Genomic DNA, 17,855 nt, shown 5'->3' with positions numbered 1-17,855 from the left:
TTTGGCTCTGAAATTATGTATATGTAATTGGTAATTAAAGGTGCGAGCTTTTCAATATAAACAGTATTGCTCAATGTTAGATCATTAAAGGGAAAAGAAGCACCGAATAATTACCTTTTACATTCTGACAAACCGTTCGCAGGAATCTGGGTCCCCCCTACAACCACCGTTCGGGCGTGAGGGTTGTGATTACATTTGAGCCATACCAAAGCATCTTTTCATAAAATAAATTGGTAAATTAATTATGTATCCAACTCCTTTTTAAGTAAATTCTTGATTTCTTTCTTTTTTCTTTTCTTTTCTTTCTTTCTTTTTTTTTTTTTAGAGTGTAATTAATGGTTCCCAGGGCTGGCTTGGTGAAAACTGTTTCTCTTACCTTTTAGGTTCTTTGTGTTAGAGGTATGCCGGCAACAGATTTAGGATTTCCTCATCCTCGTGGTATTTTTGTGCTGCCATGGGTCTAATGCATGTCTCCGTGTAATTCACAGAGGAATCTGTCTGTTTTTCTGTAACCACAGGCAGGATCTCAAATCGTAACTTCCCTTCCCAGCAACACCTGCGTATCAACCTGTCTACGCGGGTTCGACCATGTTCTGTGGATTACACTGCCCGTTCTAGATTCAGCATCACCCGTGGACTCTCACAGGCCCTGAAGAAGCTGTGTTTAGAAAATACAGAACAGTGATTTATATGGAGGATAGAAGATGCCACAGAATTTTTTCCTTAAATTATCTGTTCTTTGGCTCTGGCCCGTCAGTAACTTCACTGCCACGGAATGTGTTTTCCTCCCTTCCATTCCTTCTCTCTGTTCCTCTGTGGTTTTCATCATCCCTCACTAGATACCATACAACTGAAAATTTACCTGCCTCCTCGGGTCGCAGACCTCTGGCTGTCCCTTGGCTTTTCTGAGGACCCCGACACTTGCTCTGTCTTTACGACTAAGTCGTTGGCTCCTGAAAAATTACAACCCAAGTTTGCTCAGACCCCGAGGGAGTGTGCAACCTCGTTGCCCGCTTCCCTTATTTATGACACTTTCGGCTGCCGAGCCCTCCAGTTTCCCCCCTGGGTGTTGCTGCTTTTTTAGGCATTTATTGGCTTCAAAATATTTGGGTCCTATGTCCCCTACAAAAAAAAAAAAAAAAAAAAGGAAATAAATCTGCTGCTAAAGAAACGTGAAAATGTACAGCCCATTGAAAGTGTGGCTTGTCATCTGCCAAGAAATGCGTTTGGAGCCTGAACAGTTTTTTTTTGTTTTTTGTTTTTTTTCCTTTTCTTTTTCTGGGAGTGAAAATAAAACCAACCAACAAAAAGGACAGTGGGGGAGTTGATGAGTGTTGGGAAATCTACAAAGTGGTGGAGGGCTGACCAGGAGCAGGGTGTTTGGCAGGAAAGCCGGCTCCCTCTTTCAGCCAGCCGACTCTCTCGGCGTCCTTTCCCCGGCATTGTGTTTTTCTTCAGCATTTCTTTTTGAACCAACACTCACTTGTTGCTTTCTGAGCATGCGGGCTTCTTTCTCTCCTAAGGACTGGCTGCCTGACGCCCGTCTGGGGTTCTGCTTTCTTGTCTGGGGTGCAGCCAGGTCTGAGGTAGAGGAATACAAGCAAGGCTCCCATGAATGGGGAGGACATGAATGAACGGTGGAAGGGAAGGGGGGAGGGGCGGCCGAGCCAGCCCAGGCAGGGGGAACCGGCTGGAAGCTCTCAGCCTCGGCTGCCCACTGGAATCACCTGAGGAGTCTTAAAAAAACAAAAAGACAATCTGACGTTTGGATCTCCCTGTAACTGGTCTGGGCTGCCGTCTGAGCACTGTGTGTATGTGTGTGTGTGTGTGTGTGTGGGGGGGGGATGGTGTTCGGAGCTCCCCGGGTGATTCTCAGAGGATGTAAAGTGGGAGAGACTCGTCTCTAGCTTGAAGCACTGGACTCGTGACACCGAGCCTCTTGTGAAAGCGGGATGGGTGTTCTGTGCACGCGCACGTGTATGTGTTTACATGCTATGTCGTAGGGGGGGTGCAGGGAGGGGGGGAAATCGACAGCAAATAAACTACAAAACAGTCAGTTCAGCAGTAAGTTAAGCAACAAACGGGAGCTGCGGAGTTGCTCCTGGTGCCTCAGTTTGCCCATCTGTGGCTTCCAGGGGTCATGCACGGACTTGGTGAACTCTAGTATCCTGCAGCGGAGGGGCCCCCTCTTGGTGGGAAAGGGTTGGGATGGCCGAGGGGTGCCTGTGATTGCCTAAGCCCATCTCTGTCTTCTCTACCCCCCTCTCCTCTCTCTCTTCCAGCAGAGGCTGACCATGTGGAGGCCGCCATCCTCGAGGAAGACGAGGGTCTGGAAATAGAGGAGCCCAGCAGCCTGGGGCTGATGGTGGGTGGCCCCGACCCTGACCTGCTCACCTGTGGACAGTGTCAGATGAACTTCCCCCTGGGGGACATCCTGGTTTTTATAGAGCACAAGAAGAAACAGTGTGGCGGCAGCCTGGGTGCTTGCTATGACAAAGGCCTGGACAAGGGCAGCCCGCCGCCCTCTTCGCGCTCCGAGCTCAGGAAAGTGTCCGAGCCGGTGGAGATCGGGATCCAGGTCACCCCCGACGAAGATGACCACCTGGTCTCGCCCACGAAAGGCATCTGCCCCAAGCAGGAGAACATTGCAGGTATGGAGTGTTGCACCGGCCAGGGCACCGCTGCAGCCACCTCCCGGGTCCCACGCCTGCCTCCCCCCTCGCTGTGCCGGGGGCCGGTACTGGGAGGATCTGAGGCCTACGGGGATAGGACCACCAGCCAGGGCTGGCCCTTTCTGAGGGGCCACTGTCTGGGTGACTCTCAGGACGAGACAGGCCTGGGGCTTAGAGAGGCACAGCTGGCCGCTGGTGGCTTTGCTTTTGTCAGTGAGACTGTGTTGTGGGGCCTAGTCCATAGGTGGCCGGGAGTACGGAATGGAAATTCGGAAGGCTAACTGGCCCTCGGTTTGCTGGTGTTCTTGGCTCAGTCTCTGGCTGTGCAGCCAGATAGTCTTGGGTTGGCATCTGTGTTCACGACTTGGACAAATCAGTTTTTCCATCTATGAAATGGAGCTGAGGAGACCTATCTCCGTAGGGTTGTTGTGAAGTGGAATGAGATGTGGCCTGAGGGGAGGGCCTGGCAGGCACTTTGGAACAGGAGCCCTCATCTCCTCCTCTTCCTCTCTCTGGCCTCAGATTCCCATCTGTAAAAAGAGGTGATCTCAGAGGCCCCTTCTGATGTTGCCTGATCCTTCCAGGAGGTCTAAGGAAGGGGCTGTGGGGACTTGTTGGAGCACCGTGCCCCTCCCCTTCGGCATGCCCACTCAGCTGACCACCTGGACGAGCAGGTGTCGGGTTGTGTCCTCCAGCTGGGTCTGCTCGCCACAGTGAATTGGCACCCTCCGGGCCGTGGCCGTGGCACACCAGAGCCTCGTCCGGGGAGCCCACGCTCCGTGCAAGCTTCTGGTTAGTACTTCTGAGCCTGGGAGGCCCAGCAGAGAAAGAGGGCCTTGGTTGCCCGTGTTCCCTAGAACCTACAGAAAGATGGCATCAGGGTGCCTGCAGATGAGGGTTCAGATCCTGCCGGTTGACATTGGACAAGCTGCTTCATGAGTCTAGGACTCAGTTTCCTCATCTGTTAACAGTGGGTGAAAATACCGGTGGGCCTGGTGTGAGGACTGAATGAGCAAGGGGCTCCATAAATGCTTTGCTAGCAGAACTTTCCCACCGGGGTCCCCTCTGGTGCCTCAGTGGGCGAGTAGGTGCCGGCTGAGTTTTCGGCATGGCAGCTAGCAGAGGTGCTGGAGGGACTGAGGCTCTGGGTGCTCCTCCTCGGAGGGTGGGCCTGCTGGAGCAGAGGGTCCCATCACCCAGGAGGCAGTCAGGGCGATGCAGCAAGCAAGCCACCTGGCAGCTTGGAGAGGTTGGGCCTCAATGTGCCCATGTGTAAAATGGGATGAATGAGCTCTCTCTTGGGAAGAGACTGTGGTTGTGTGCAGACTCCCACTGGCACATGCCGGGTGCTGGGGAGACCCCGTCAAATCCTACTGGCCTGTGGGCTTTGCCTTCTGGTGGGGGTCCTGGAGTGACCCCTTTCACGCTGTCAAGTTGCCAAGGGCTTTGAGGAGAATGTCCAAACGCGCTCAGGGCCGTGGTCACGTAAACCCCGGTTTCTCAGAATGCCCTGTGGAGCTTAGCGATGCTGCCTTTGTTAGGGTTGGAACCTCCGGTCGAGAAAGGTGCTGGGTCCCTTAGGTTGGTGTTGTTGGTGTTCCTGTGGCTTTCTTTTCTTTGACACTGGGGGCGTAGTTTTCTCCAGTAGAATAAACACCTGGCGTCAGTGTCCACAGACCTTTCTGGCACGGGGGGGGGGGGGGGGGGGGGGGGGGGGGGGGCTTCTGCCCATGAGACTCTGGTCCCTACTACTGTTTCAATGGATGGAAAGGCATTTTGCTTTCACCAAAAACCATCTGAATCCTCGTTTTACGTTGAAGGTATTTCCCAGAGAGAGCCTGCCGATCACTGTGGGCAGGTTTGTTTAAGAAAGCCACTGAATGTGATTTCATAAAAGGCAAAAGTTAATCTGCAAGGCGGCTTTGTCCTCATCCCCCCACCCCTCCCCGTGCCCCTTTTCTCGGGTTCTAATACTGCAGCAGCCTACAGTATTTTTATTTTATGTGTGACGAAAGATATTCTTGGCCTTTTCTGTTCAGCAACAGGACGAATGGATTTCTTCATTCTCGAAGAAATATGTAAAATAATCCCTTAGAAGTCTAAAGAGATATGTTTGTTCAAAGCATTTAAAATGTTATTTTAATCAAAGGCACAAAACAGTCTCCATGCTGTGTCAGCTGAAGACAACCACGATGTCTAAAGACATCATGCTTTCTTTCCAGTCTCCCTTTTCGCTTTTTCCCCTCCCCACTTGGGCACCAACTTTTCTTTTTCTCCTTCCTCTTCTTCTTCTCCTTCTCCTTCTTCTTCTTCTTCTTCTTCTTCTTCTTCTTCTTCTTCTTCTTCATTTAATAAAAAGGAAAAGATTAAAGAATAAAACTTCAGTGGCTCCAATGTGTAAAGGAATTTAATATGGTGGGAGCATTAATTATTTTAGCTTAATTGAATTCTGAGGACTTGCATTACTTGCATTTCTGTAGACAAGCCCTGTTTATTATTTCTCTGTGTAGATTAACAGTAAAGGAAACACAGATAACTTTCAGTTATTTATTGTAAAATAAATGTGTCAATTCATGTGTAAAGCAAGCTGCTCAAAGATAATTGAGTCTTTATATTTTAAGAGGGGGACTAGGAATCACAGGCGCTTCTCCGCCCGGGCTTCCGGAAATCCGCACAGCTGCTGCCCAGGCCCGTGGCACCGCTGGCCTCGCCCGGGCCTCCCCTGTTCCTGCTTCCCGTCTGTGCCGGGGAGGGATGCGCTCGAGCCCGTCCGTGCCCCGCTGTGCTTCCCAAGGCCGGTTGCCGGTGAGCCGGTGGCTGTTAACCTCTTGGGTGTTGGTCTCTGGCTTGGCTGTCGCTAGTGAGGTGCTCATGGTGACCCCGAGTGCCTTTTCTTTCCTGGAACCAACAGTCTGTGTGTTGTCCAGACGGGTTCTAGCCCTCCATGCTTCCAGAGGTGGGGATCCCGAGATGGAGGGGTGGGGCTGGCCTGTAAATATGTGGGCTCCCTTCCACCCGCACGGCCAGCCCTCCCCAGGGTGAGATGGGGGTTGAAATTCGGTCAGTCATTGCACCCCGGTAGGACTCTGGATCAGCCCTTTCCTTGGGACACTGCAGTTTGGAGATGGGCATAAAAGGAGTAGTTAATTATTTCTTTTCTTTTTTTTAATGATAGAGAAGTAGGAGAGTGGCAGGAGGAACTTTCTGGACTTTGTATCCTGGAGGGCGTTCATTCTTCGTTCATTCATTCATTCATTCGTTTATTCATTTACTAAACAAGCACCTGTTGCTCTTCCCCTGCCCAGAGCCTCCCCACCTGGCCAAGGGGTGACAGAACCCCCAGGGGGCGGGAGCATGGCCTTCTGGGCTGCTTCTCTGTCCCCCTTGGGGGACATGGTGGAGTATGAGTAGGTAGCAACCTCACTCTTGATGTGTGCAGTTACGGCCCTGGGCCCTGCACCTTGGCCGTGTGCTGCGGCCAGGGGAGGTCCATGGTGCCTGTGTCTGAGGCCCATCTGGGGACAGATGGGTGGGGGCGGGGGGGGGCGCTTGGGCAGAGGTGGGGGCTTCGGCCTGGAGACCCGACTCAGGGCAGGCGTCTGCCTCTGTAGGAGTTCTTCACATTTCCTAAGTCCCCTTCCCACTACATTCTCCCACCTGTGCGGAGGGTTCTGATGGAGCTGGGAGGTGAGGGTAGCAGATCCTGGGGTGGGGGGAGGGGGAGAGGAGGTGGGTTCCGTGGTTTGCAAAGAGCGGGAGTCTCTGAACCGTTATCTGGGACGGGTGACTTGAGGAAGGGTGGGGAGAAGGGGGCTTGGGGTGCTTGGGGCTCTCAGCCTGCACCAGGGAGACCACGTGCTGCCTGCCAGCCTTGGCCGGGTGACCTGACCTTCCAAGCTGCAGTTTCCTCACCCAACAGTAACTGTGGGGCGCGGGTGATGCGTGCCTGGCACCCGGCCCACGTGCTGCGGCCTCCCGCCCTTCTCCTCCTCCTCCCCCTCCTCCTCCTCCTCCTCCTCCCTTGCTGGTGCTGTTACCCCAGCTCCATTGTTCCCTGCTGTTAGCGGTGCTAAAGTAGGCCTTCCAGGAACTGGGGAGAAACTTCCATTGGGCTCGGAGAATTCCGCCGTGGGAAACCGAGTCCGCACAGCTGTTGTGTGTCCCTCTCCCCCAGTCATCTTTGGTCACGTTACTGTCGCGTGGTGACCGCTCGGATAGTGGGTCACTCTGGGGAGGACCGTGGGCAGCATGGGCTTTGGTGGCGGTTGGGAGGGGTGCGATTCCAGAACCCACCCAGGCAGGCCGCCTCACTTTTCTGGGCCTCGGGTTCCTCCCCTGTACCTACTTTTCAGTTCCATGCCAGGGACAGACGGAGGCCTATAGGGCACCCACCTAATGCAGGGTCCCCCGGCAGCCAGATGCCTGACAGGCGGAAGCTTCTAAAAAGCTTTCTTTTTTTTTTTTTTTAATTTTTTTTTCAACGTTTTTTTTTAATTTATTTTTGGGACAGAGAGAGACAGAGCATGAACGGGGGAGGGGCAGAGAGAGAGGGAGACACAGAATCTGAAACAGGCTCCAGGCTCCGAGCCATCAGCCCAGAGCCTGACGCGGGGCTCGAACTCACGGACCGCGAGATCGTGACCTGGTTGAAGTCGGACGCTTAACCGACTGTGCCACCCAGGCGCCCCTAAAAAGCTTTCTAAAAGAGCGTGGACCCTGCTTGAAAGCACGAGGTGTTTGCTCCTCAGTGAGAATCTTGAAAACTCACCTGGGGTATCTCTCTCAGCCATTTACACCGATTCCTCCTTAGAAATTCCCATTTTATAGCCACTGGAGGGAAGGCTCTTGATCACAGGTAATTCGTTTTTACGTGTTATCACCCCTTCCATAACCAAATGGAGCTGTAACCGGAGGAATGAGCCATCAGCTGTCAGTCATAGGTTTGCCTTTTGCCTTTTTTCCCCGTCCTTTCCCCAAACCCCAAATGTCAGATTTCTGGAGAAATGCAGGAGGCAGGCAGCAGGTGACAGGAGGTGGCAGATCCCCCTGGGCTGGAAGGAGCAGGCAGTTCTCTGCTGCGATGGCCCCACCCGCTCTGCACATCTTCATCTAGACCTAAGAAGGGACAGGGATGCGCCTGGAGGCGGGGGGGGGGGGGTGGGTGGGTGGGTGGGTGGGAGGGGGTCCTCGTAGCAGGCGGGACACAGGCAGGGGACTTGGTTTGGGGTCCCAGTGACCCATCACTAGTCAAAATGTGTTGCAGAAAAGGGCTTCTGATCAGCCAGAGGATTTACATGCCGCTCTGCAAATGTGCACTTCAGACTTTAAAAAAAAAAAAAAAGAGAGATAAATGTGAAAAGGAGAATATTAGCTTGGCCAGTGGAAGAAACTAAATAACTTGCTTGTGCTGGAAAATGGAGATAAACCCCACTTGCAGGGTGTCTTTAAAAACTTGCGCTTGATATATTTAGAGTTGTTATTTTGCCTCCAAATTAAGATTAGTTAAATCCGTGTGTGTTGTCGCATGGATTATATTTTTGTATTATTAAATTGTGACAGCTAATTATTAGTTCTGTCTGCACCAAGGAATAGTGGAGGGTGCTGCCTGTGAGACATGGCCCTGGGGCTAGGCATAGTAGGGCTGACCCCAGAACTTGGGCAGGGCTGGTGGCCGATGGGGAAGAAAGAGGGGGCCTACCTGGTAACCCACATCGTGCTAGGTGCTTTTCTTGGCTTATGTCATCTTGAAATAGATACCAACCTTCAAACAGATACCTCTAACCCCGCTTTGAAATAGGTATTTCTAACCCCACTTTGAGCTAATGCTTGGAGGGGCTAAGGGGCTTGCCCAAGGTCACACGGCAAAGTGGAGTCAGCCTCGACGCTGCCTGGCTACCTCAGGTAGCCCAGGGAATGGAGGTTTCTAGGGAAGCGTAGTCCAACGCTGCCTGGCTGGCGAGACCTGTGGGGGCAGGCGCTACCTCTAGACCCTGTCCAAGGTCTTCGAAGAGCATCCCAGGGTATGACACTTGCGGATATGGCCCAGGGCCTTCAGGCCCCAGAGGTCTTGACCCACGGTCTGTGGTAACATCATACTGTTGTCTGTACTTCGTGGTGAAGGTTTTGGAGAGGTGGGTAGTGGGGAAGAAGGCAATAAGATAGGAATGCAGATGGGTGGATCTGGGCTGGGATTTGGGGTTTGCCAGTGACTTGTTGAATGACCTTCAACCAGTTTTTCACCTCTTCAAGTCCCCATTTCCTGTAGCATGGAGGTATCTTTCAGGCTTGTTGCAAGGTTTGATTTAGACCACGTATGCATGCACTAGGTCCTTGTGGAGTTGTTAGCTGTTATTAATAATGGAGAACCACCGGAGGGATCCGTGTGGGGATTGTGGCCTCTTGGCCTGAGCTGGAAGGATCTCCTTGCTGACCCTCCCATTCTTACCTGGAACTGGTTACTGGCAGGGCTGAGCCCAGACCCCAGTTATCTGGAGTCAGGTGCCCTCTCGCCACACCAAGCCGTGTGACTGGAGGCAAGCCCTTTTCCCTTGCGGAGACCCAGTTTCCTCACTTGTAAACGGGGGGCCAGAGACTGGAGGTAAATGGTACCAACGGCTGCAGAGTGTCAGCAGCTGTAAACGTGACCGTCGCACTGAATTGTAGTTGAAAATTGTATTGAATTAAAAAGAAGACAAGGGACGCCTGGGTGACTCAGTCGGTCGAGTGTCTGACTTCGGCTCAGGTCATGATCTCGCGGTTTGTGGGTTCGAGCCCCGCATCGGGCTCTGTGCTGACAGCTGGGAGCCTGGAGCCTGCTTCGGATTCTGTCTCCCTCTCTGTCTGCCCCTCCCCCGCTCATGCTCTGTCTCTCTCTCTCTCTGTCTCTCTTGCAAAAATAAATAAACATTAACAATAAATAAATAAATAAGTAAATAAAGTAAATAAGTAAATAAATAAATAAAGACAGACAAAAAGTCCTAGTTAGCTACAGGGTCATTTTGGTTTTTTTCCTCAGGTTTTCTTTAGGTTTGGGGCCCTTATTATCTGTGATTTCCAAGCTTGCAGAGCCATTCAGGAAGGAGGAGAGGAAGTTAAGGAAGGGAGCGAGGGAAGGCGCTGGCTCTCAGGTGGGGAACCCTCAGCCTCAGTTATTATTATTATTATTATTATTGGGTTTTTCATTTGACAGTAAATAGTTAGCAGTTGGCGTAAGTTTTTTATTAGGCACTTGACAGCTAGCCTTTTTTTTTTTTTTTTTTTTTTGCCGATTTTCATTCCTGACTGATGCATAACCATTAGCTGTAGAAACTGTTAGGAGGGGGCTCTGTCAGTAAACTATAACTAGGGCAGTCCGGCTGTCACCCCTGTGCCCTCGGGTTCATCTTTTCCCTGAAGAAACAAAAAGACTGCGTTTTCACATTTGGGTTTTGAATTTAACGCGTACTTACGAGAACTTACGGTGGACCACTCACTGTTTGAAGGGCTTGGCAACTATTGACTGATTTAAACCTCCTCACACCTCCAGGAGCTAGGGTGCTGGTATGAAGCCCACAATACCAAAGAGGAAACTGAAGCACAGAGACGTTGAGTAATTTGCCCAGGGTCACACAGCTGGTAGTAGGGGCCCAGGGTGTGAACTCAGGCAGTCATGCTCTTCCTGTGGCGCCGCTGTGCATCCCGTGGTCGTAGTTCGTCCTCTGTTCCCATCCACTGTCTCTGCCCCATGAGAGGTGATAAATCAGTTACTACTTTCGTTTTGTAGATGAGGAGACCGAGTCCTAGAGGGGTTAAGAGGCTTTTGCGTAAACAGTTCTCGAGGCAGCGGCAGAGTCGAGCCTGGGCGCCGGGCTCCCGACTCCCGGCCAGTGACCTCCTCACAGGGAGCCCAGGGGACCACGAGGGTCTGTAACTGCGGCTGGCACAGGCCGCTTCTGGTGCCAGCCAGACGAGTGATCTCCACCCTGAGGGGCAAGCTCCGCGACGAGACCTGGGGCCTCGTGGGAGCTGAAGAAGTCGGGACGGTGGACCTGCCCCCACCCCGGTCCTGTGCACGTCGGTGGGTTTTGTGCTGACCGCTGTGCAAAGCCGCCTTGTTAGGGGCTGAGCCGGGCCTACTGAATGCGGGGGGGAGTGGCAGGCAGAGTGGACTCGGGCCAGAGACCCGAGGTACGTGTCCATGCCCTGCGGCTAACGGGCGGTGTGACCTTGAGCGGACCCTCCCCCTCTTTGGGCCTGAGCTTCCTGAGCTGAAATAGGAGAAGGAGCTACCAGTGGTTTCCAACAGCTGCAGGGCCCCCCCCCCCCCCCCGAACCCCTGCACGTGTGGGGGAGGGGAAGCTTTTTACCTACACCCTCCCACCCAGCGGCCCGAAAGGCTTTCCTCCTTTGGGCTTAGGAAGTAACTTTCTTTGAAGACACTGGTGGCCGAAATGAGAGCTAGTTCTGCTCAAAGCTGCAGAGAGCCTTCCCGGAGGATTTGCTGCCTTCACGGAGAGGGTCACCGAGTGTGGGCTCGGGACCACTCGTGTATGTCTTCCAGGCCCTGACCCTGATGTTGTGGGTGTGGTTTGGTGTTTTTTTTTTCCTTGTTGTTGTTAAAAGGACCTCCCTCCCGAATGGTATAAACCTCAGGCCCCACAAAACCTGAAGCCAGCCGTGACCCAGGCGTTCCTAGGTGGTGACCGGTTGACCTAAGGGTGTAGGGGCGTCGGCCTTGCCCAAATTAAGCCCAAGAAGGAGCTCCTGGCTCCAGGTGGCCAGGACTTGGAGGCTCCGAGCTGGACCCAGGGACCTGGAGGCCTTTCTGGGGAGGGCAAGGCTTCTAGGTTTTATTTTATGTAATTACTTTATTTTTTAGTTTGAATATTTATTTTTGAGAGAGAGACAGAGACAGAGCGTGAGTGGGGGAGGAACAAAGAGAGGGGAGAAACAGAATCCAAAGCAGGCTCCGGACTCCGAGCCATCAGCCCTAGAGCCGGACGTGGGGCTCAAACTCACAAACCGCGAGATCATGACCTGAGCCGAAGTCAGACACCCGACCGACAGAGCCACCCAGGCGCCCCTTGTTTTATTTTTTTCATTTTTATTTATTTGTTTTGGGAGAGAGAACACGTGTGTGCATGAGAATGGCTAAGGGGCAGTGAGAGGAAGAGAGGGAATCCCAAGCAGGCTCCAAGCAGAGCCTGATGCGGGGCGAAACTCATGAGCCATGAAATCATCACCTGAGCTGAAATTGGCCGCTTAACCTACTCAGCCACCCGGGTACCCCTAGGTTTCATTTGTATTTTGTTTTTTAAATTTTTTTAAACAATTTTTTTTTTAAGTTTATTCATTTTTGAGAGAGAGAGAGAGAGAGAGTGTGTGAGCAGGGAGGGGCACAGAGAGAGAGAGAGAGAGAGAGAGAGAGAGAGAGAGAGAGATGGAATCCAAAGCAGGCTCCAGGCTCTGAGCTGTCAGCACAGAGCCTGACATGGGGCTTGAACTCACGAACCGTGAGATCATGACCTGAGCTGAAGTTGGACGCTTAACCGACTGAGCCACCCAGGCGCCCCTGTTTGTATTTTGTTTTTAAGTGGGTTTCCTTAGGGCCCTCCTGGTGGTCTGCTGGTTTTGATCTGGAGGAGAGGGGATGGCTTAGGAAGGATGATTCTGTGCTGGGGTGGGGGTGGGGGGATGAATGTGTGACAGGAGAACGAGTAATCACTTGATGAGAGTTAGGTTGGGAGAGTGCTTGCTGCTGGTCCCAACTGCATGAAAACTGGGACCCCAGGCTCCTTTGGGTAGAAGGATATCAACAAAATGGCCTTTTGTTGGAGGTGAGAAGTCAGAACCCCCCATTCCTGCTGTGGAGAGAAGACAGCTGTTCAGATGCAATGCTGAGGGCAGGGTGAACCTCTCAGTTCAAGACAGCCACCTAGTTTTCTAAGCCAAGGCAACGTTTGATCAGGGCTGTTGACCGCCCCGGGGCTGGGTACCCGCACACCTTCCATAACCTTCTGGTTGCAAGTGTGGACACAGCCTTAGATGCAGGCAGATAAATCCAGACTCAAAGGTACAAACAGGTGTGTGGGTCAGTGCCCACCCATGATGAACCCCCATGAACAGAGCCCTGCCCCTTGTTAGCCCCCGTGCCTGGATTGTGAGGAAGCTCCAGTGACGACATCTGTCCAACCCTGCAGTGTCCAGAAAGCACAATTCAGCTTTTCTGACTTCAGGTACCAAAGGAATCCTTGAAAGTCATAGAGAAAGCACTCACTGGCTTTGTTTTAAAGACTTTTCTGGGCAGAGCATGGCATCTGGAGAATGTAGTCCCCCAGCTGGGTTCTAGGGGTCCCCCCTTGAGGGGGGGTGGTGGCCAGGGACTGCCTGTCCTGGGCTTCCTCTCTAGCCATCTAGGGTTCTTTGTTTCCCTTATGGAGAAACAGGACAAAGCTTTGATGACCCCTTCCCACCCCAACAACTGGCTAAAACGTTTGATTGAGGTTGGTAGACCCCACAAAACTAAGTTCTCCAAGGGAGCCAGAGTGGATTCCTTCCCCCTCCCACCGAGAGTTCAAAGCCAGCCAATTAAGAAACCTAAACAGTGTGGTCTTCTCCTTGCATCATTGACATCATTGGCTTGTAAAACTTTCCCTGCAAAGGAGGCGCCTTTATTCGCTGGGAAAAAGAAGTATATAATTTTCCTGACCTGGCTTTTGCTTTTGAGGGGAAGGAAAAGCGAGAGGGAACTCATTTCCAGAAACAAACAGGGCCCAAGATAGCAAACAAGTTCCACACTCCCATGTCCGGGACTTGCTTTCCCACAGCACAGCCATTTGGGACACCGAAAATGGCATTTAGTGGAGGACGCGAGACCCTCGGGGCTGCCTAGTGCTGGGGGTCCCTAGTGGGGGGGGCGCCTTCTAAGACTATGGGGAGCGGTGGGGAGTTGGACATCAGAATCCAACCAACCCTGAGACTGAACTTCTGCTCCCATGAAACCAGGCGCCACCTGCCTCACCACCAACGCAATGTCCCCTGTGCCCCGACGGTTGCAACTTTCAAGACTCATCTTGCAACTTTCAAGACTCATCTTGCCCCCTCTCGGGATCTCCAGCGACCCTCCCCACGCCTGGCCTCCTCGCCTCCGTCCCTGACGGTGCCGCCTTTAGCAAATCATTCCCTTCCACGTGGGAGGGGGCAGGGGCAGAATTCCTGACAGGCCGGTCGGGGACTTCAGGCCCCGCCCCTGGGGGGGCTCCAGGGTTGGGGTCCGAAAGTCTCCCCTCCTCTCACTTCCAAGCCCGGGCACACCCGAGGCGGGTGGTGCACAGCTCAGGCGGACCCCGCGCGGAAACGGTCGGACACTGGCAACACCGTGATTGCACCGGGGGGCCTTCTCCGCGGTCGGTGCCCACCCCCCATCCGGCCGGCTGCGGTCCCGCGGGGGGCTCTGAGGCGCCGCTCCCGGGCCTTTGGGCGCGCCTGGTCCCCTCCGGGCAGCCGGCCTCGCAGATTCGCCCGCGGCCTCTCCAGCCTGCGCCCCGGGGCGCGCGGTTAGGCGACCATCAGCCACGTCTCTTCTGCTCTCCCGGCCCTGGCCCGCCGCGCACGTTGATTGTGTCTTCTTGGGGCGGGAGGGCCGAGGGGGCTCCAGGTCCATGCATAATTCGGGGGCTTAATGGGCCAGCTGCCCGAGCGGGGCGGCGAGGGGCGGGCGGAGGCGCAGCTGACCCTGCCCGCGTCTGGCCTCGCCGGGAAGGCGCGCTTCTTTCTTCCTCCCGTGACAGCTCCCCTCCCCCTCTCGGCCCGGGTCCGAGGGGGGCGGGGAGTGGGCGAGTCGTAGGGTTAGCCCAGGGGAGGGGGCTTCCTCGGTGCATTCCAGCAACTTTTGCTTTGGGCGGGGGGGGGGGGGGGGGGTGGGAGGCGTGCAGTGAATCGGAGCCTCCCCGGGACCTGGCTCCAGAGGGAGCCGGGGGAGTTGGAATGCAGGTTTCCTCGGAGCACTCTGCAGCCCTCGAGTCTTTTTTTCCGAGCCCCTTCCCCCCGCCCCCGGCGGCCCCTTGTCGGCCCCCGCCCGGCAGCAGCCCTGCGAGCTCGCCCTTGGCCCCGGGCCAGCCCCCTTCCCTGGCAGCGGGCGGAGATGGATGGAGGCGGAGACCCAAGGTCAAGGGCGGGGAGCCCGCCGGCCCGGGGCCCCTTTGTGCGCTCGGGCCCGCCCCTCCTCCACCCTCCTTCCCCTCCCGGACCCCCAGGCGCGCGCCCTGACTAGTGACCTTCCCGGGCGTGGGGAATTGCATTTCAGGACCCCTGAAAACTCCCGCCAGTGGCCCCAGCCTCAAAACCAGCGCGCGAGGGGCGGGGCTCCTGTCTGGGGTGGCGTTCCTTCCCGGGCATTTGTCTTGGGTCCCGGGGGCGCCCCGGGATCCCTTCTCCGCCCGCCGCCAACGCTCTGAAAGGGTCGCGCCCGACCGAGCCCGGCATCAGCCCACCTTGGCCCGACAGAGCCCGGCAGTTCCCCGGATCCAGGTGAGGCCCGTTTGCAGGGAGCCTCAAAGAGTTCCTTTGTGCGTTTGTGTCCATCCAGGGCAAACAGTCCCGTCCCAAAGTGGTTTTCTTTGTAGCTTTCCACACCCCCCACCCCCCGGTGGGGGGAGGAGGGAGAGCCTGCTTTTCTAGAGGGAATTCCTGGGGGCTGGGATTTTAAAACACTCAAGAACAAAAGTGTTTTCCCAATTGTGTGGGAATGGAACCCTCTAGTAGAGTAGGGCACAAAGCCTCGTGGAATTACAGGGAATTAATGTCAGTCCTTCCTCCAGCCCGACTTCTCTTACAATAAGCACCCCCCGAAAGAGAATTTGTATGCAAATGGTCACCTTGCTAGGAGTCTCTCTTTATTTTTGCTTCTTAAAAATTGGCCTCCAATTGTTTAAAGCACTCCAACAGACCCTTAAAGACCCAGAAAAGCAGTGGTTGGACGCCCAATGTATTTACCACAAAGCTCTTAAGAAAATGTTCAAACATTTTCCCAAAGCTGTTACTCCAGAAATAAAAATGTATGCTGTTTGCCTATAGAAGATTAAAAGTTTACCTTCACTGTGACAGCTTTTCTAGGCTACAGTTGGAACCACGTCTCTATTTTCCATTATTCAGAAATAGGTCTGAACCAAACGGAATACATTTGCTGTAACAGGAGTCGAGGTAATTTTAAAAAATATGTATATACATATTTATTTATGATTTGGGCTGACCCAAATCATAACAGAATATCGCACTTTCTGTGCTATCAAAGGCTAAACTATTTTGTAAACAATGCCTTCATGGCATTTAGAGTAAGAGTCAATCTTAAATCTCAGATTTAGCTATCCCGAGCAGCTTGCTTTTCTTCTGGAGGAATCTGAAGGCATTTGTCAATTTATTTTTTTGAAAGGCCTACAGAAAAGGTAACAAATTCAACACTTGGGAACTCAAAGCTGCTGGCAGTCCTGGACAGGAAGGTTTTCATATCTGCCTGAACTTGCTCGGTGATTTCTCAGACGTCCATTTATAACAGTTCCAACAAGATAGAATCTGCCTTTGAATATCTGTAAATATCTGTAAAGATCACAATCCGGCACTCGTAATGGTCCCAGACTGGAAAGGCAGATTCTCGTGTTTGATTAATATTTATGTTACCGGATTCCTTTACAGAAAGAAAGATGAAACACTAATTATGTGTGTGTGGGTTTGAGGGGCCCTATCCTAGGTCTCTGCAGTCCCTTTAGAGGGATGTGATACATTTTAGGATTTTTGGAAACAAGGTGCCTATGGGGGGAATTGTTCCTGTTGGCAGGTAACTGTGTGGTTGGGTGACTTAATGGCTATTACACGGAGGAGGAGGAGGAAGCCAGCTTATCTCTGCCTTCTTTATTTTGACAACTCCACAGTGATAAAAATTATGGGTGATTTCTCCCTCTAGTTTTAGGTTAAGCCTTGGGGCAGGGCAGCGGAAGTTCTCTGGTCTAGAATCCTCCTGGAAGAGAGGATTCTGTAGCCCTGCCTGGGTGCCCTCGTGCCTTCTGAGGGCACACACCAGTTTGTGTCTGAATGACGGGGTGGGCTGCTTTGTGTTGTGGTCTCTAAGCCACTAGGCCGGTCTGCGAGGTGCAGGTGATTTGCCCTGCTTTATTCAGGAGCCACGTGTGGGACATTTGCTTGGGAATGGGGGGTTTTGTCAGCCCTGATGCTGTTGAAATACCAATGGAATTGTTATCTAGAGGGATCCCGCAGAGGCCTCCTTTGGAGATGCAGTTAAACATCTTCAGTTTTATTTGAGAAATCGAGATTTCTGTGTAGGATTTTCTAGAAGCGTGGCCTCCCGGAGCAGCGCACCTGAGCCCCGGTTAGCCTTTCGACCCCTTTTTGCTGCCACTGGAGTGTTAGGGGCCACTGAACTCGTGGAAGCACCGGAATCAGGATGTTCACACAGTCTCAGATGTGTTTGTTACTAAACGGCCCCGGGCAGATCAGTTCGTGTCTTAGTTTCTTCACCTATAAAATGGGGATCTCCAATTGATTATGTTTCTGCCACCTTATCCAGATACGAAAACCAACCATTCCACGAGAGTGAAGTAATTGCTGATTTCAGAGACATCGCAAAAGTATTAGACTCTGATGTTGTTCAGTCCACGGGGGCAGGGTGACTAATTTGCAAAAGGGAAAGGAATCAAATAGCTACTTGTGTAGCATGTCATTTTCAATGCAAGGAGGAAGAATTAGGGGATTTAGGGGGGAGTCTAAGGGGGAGGGCTTGAATTTTCAATTTAGTAACCTAATACCAGTAGGAAATACCTCTCCCCGATTGCCATTCATTTTGGGGGACTGACACGCCACCCCAGCTCTTTGTTCCTGTTGGGGACTGTCACGTGATTCAGAATCTTAACACGGAGTGGGGTTAGCTGTTACTCTTGACCTGAATATACCAGAAGAGGTATCTTTACTGACGTTTGGAGTGTGGCCCCAGAAGGACAGGGGTTGGGCAGAGGGGGTGTAGACTTGGGGGTGCAGAGGAATGCATACAGCAGGCAGCATTTAAGTGCACAGTCTTGTTAGGTGCAGAGGAGGAAGGAAGTCGGTGCAGACTGGTGAGGAAATTCTCCTTTTTTTTTTTTTTTTTTTTTTTTTGGCCACCACCTCTCAAAGCTAACAAAAATAGGCATTTATGCT

The 17,855-nt window shown here is 52.9% G+C and overlaps 1 protein-coding gene across 5 annotated transcripts in view; it reads left to right on the top strand.

Moving 5' to 3' along the window:
- The window catches only part of BCL11B (BCL11 transcription factor B), a 98,250-nt gene that overhangs the window by 12,340 nt on the left and 68,055 nt on the right, over positions 1-17,855 (top strand). For 3 of the 5 annotated variants that reach the window (XM_058740256.1, XM_058740254.1, XM_058740253.1), the window contains one exon: positions 2,283-2,651. In XM_058740256.1, coding sequence (XP_058596239.1) covers positions 2,283-2,651 — 369 coding nt within the window. The remainder of the gene's footprint in view (positions 1-2,282; positions 2,652-17,855) is intronic. The other 2 variants (XM_058740258.1, XM_058740255.1) reach the window with 1 other exon arrangement.

This window comes from Neofelis nebulosa, chromosome 7, assembly GCF_028018385.1.
Source record: "Neofelis nebulosa isolate mNeoNeb1 chromosome 7, mNeoNeb1.pri, whole genome shotgun sequence".
NCBI classification, from domain to species: domain Eukaryota; kingdom Metazoa; phylum Chordata; class Mammalia; order Carnivora; family Felidae; genus Neofelis; species Neofelis nebulosa.
Note: the sequence above shows the minus strand (reverse complement) of the source record. Positions and strands in the feature narration are given on the sequence as shown.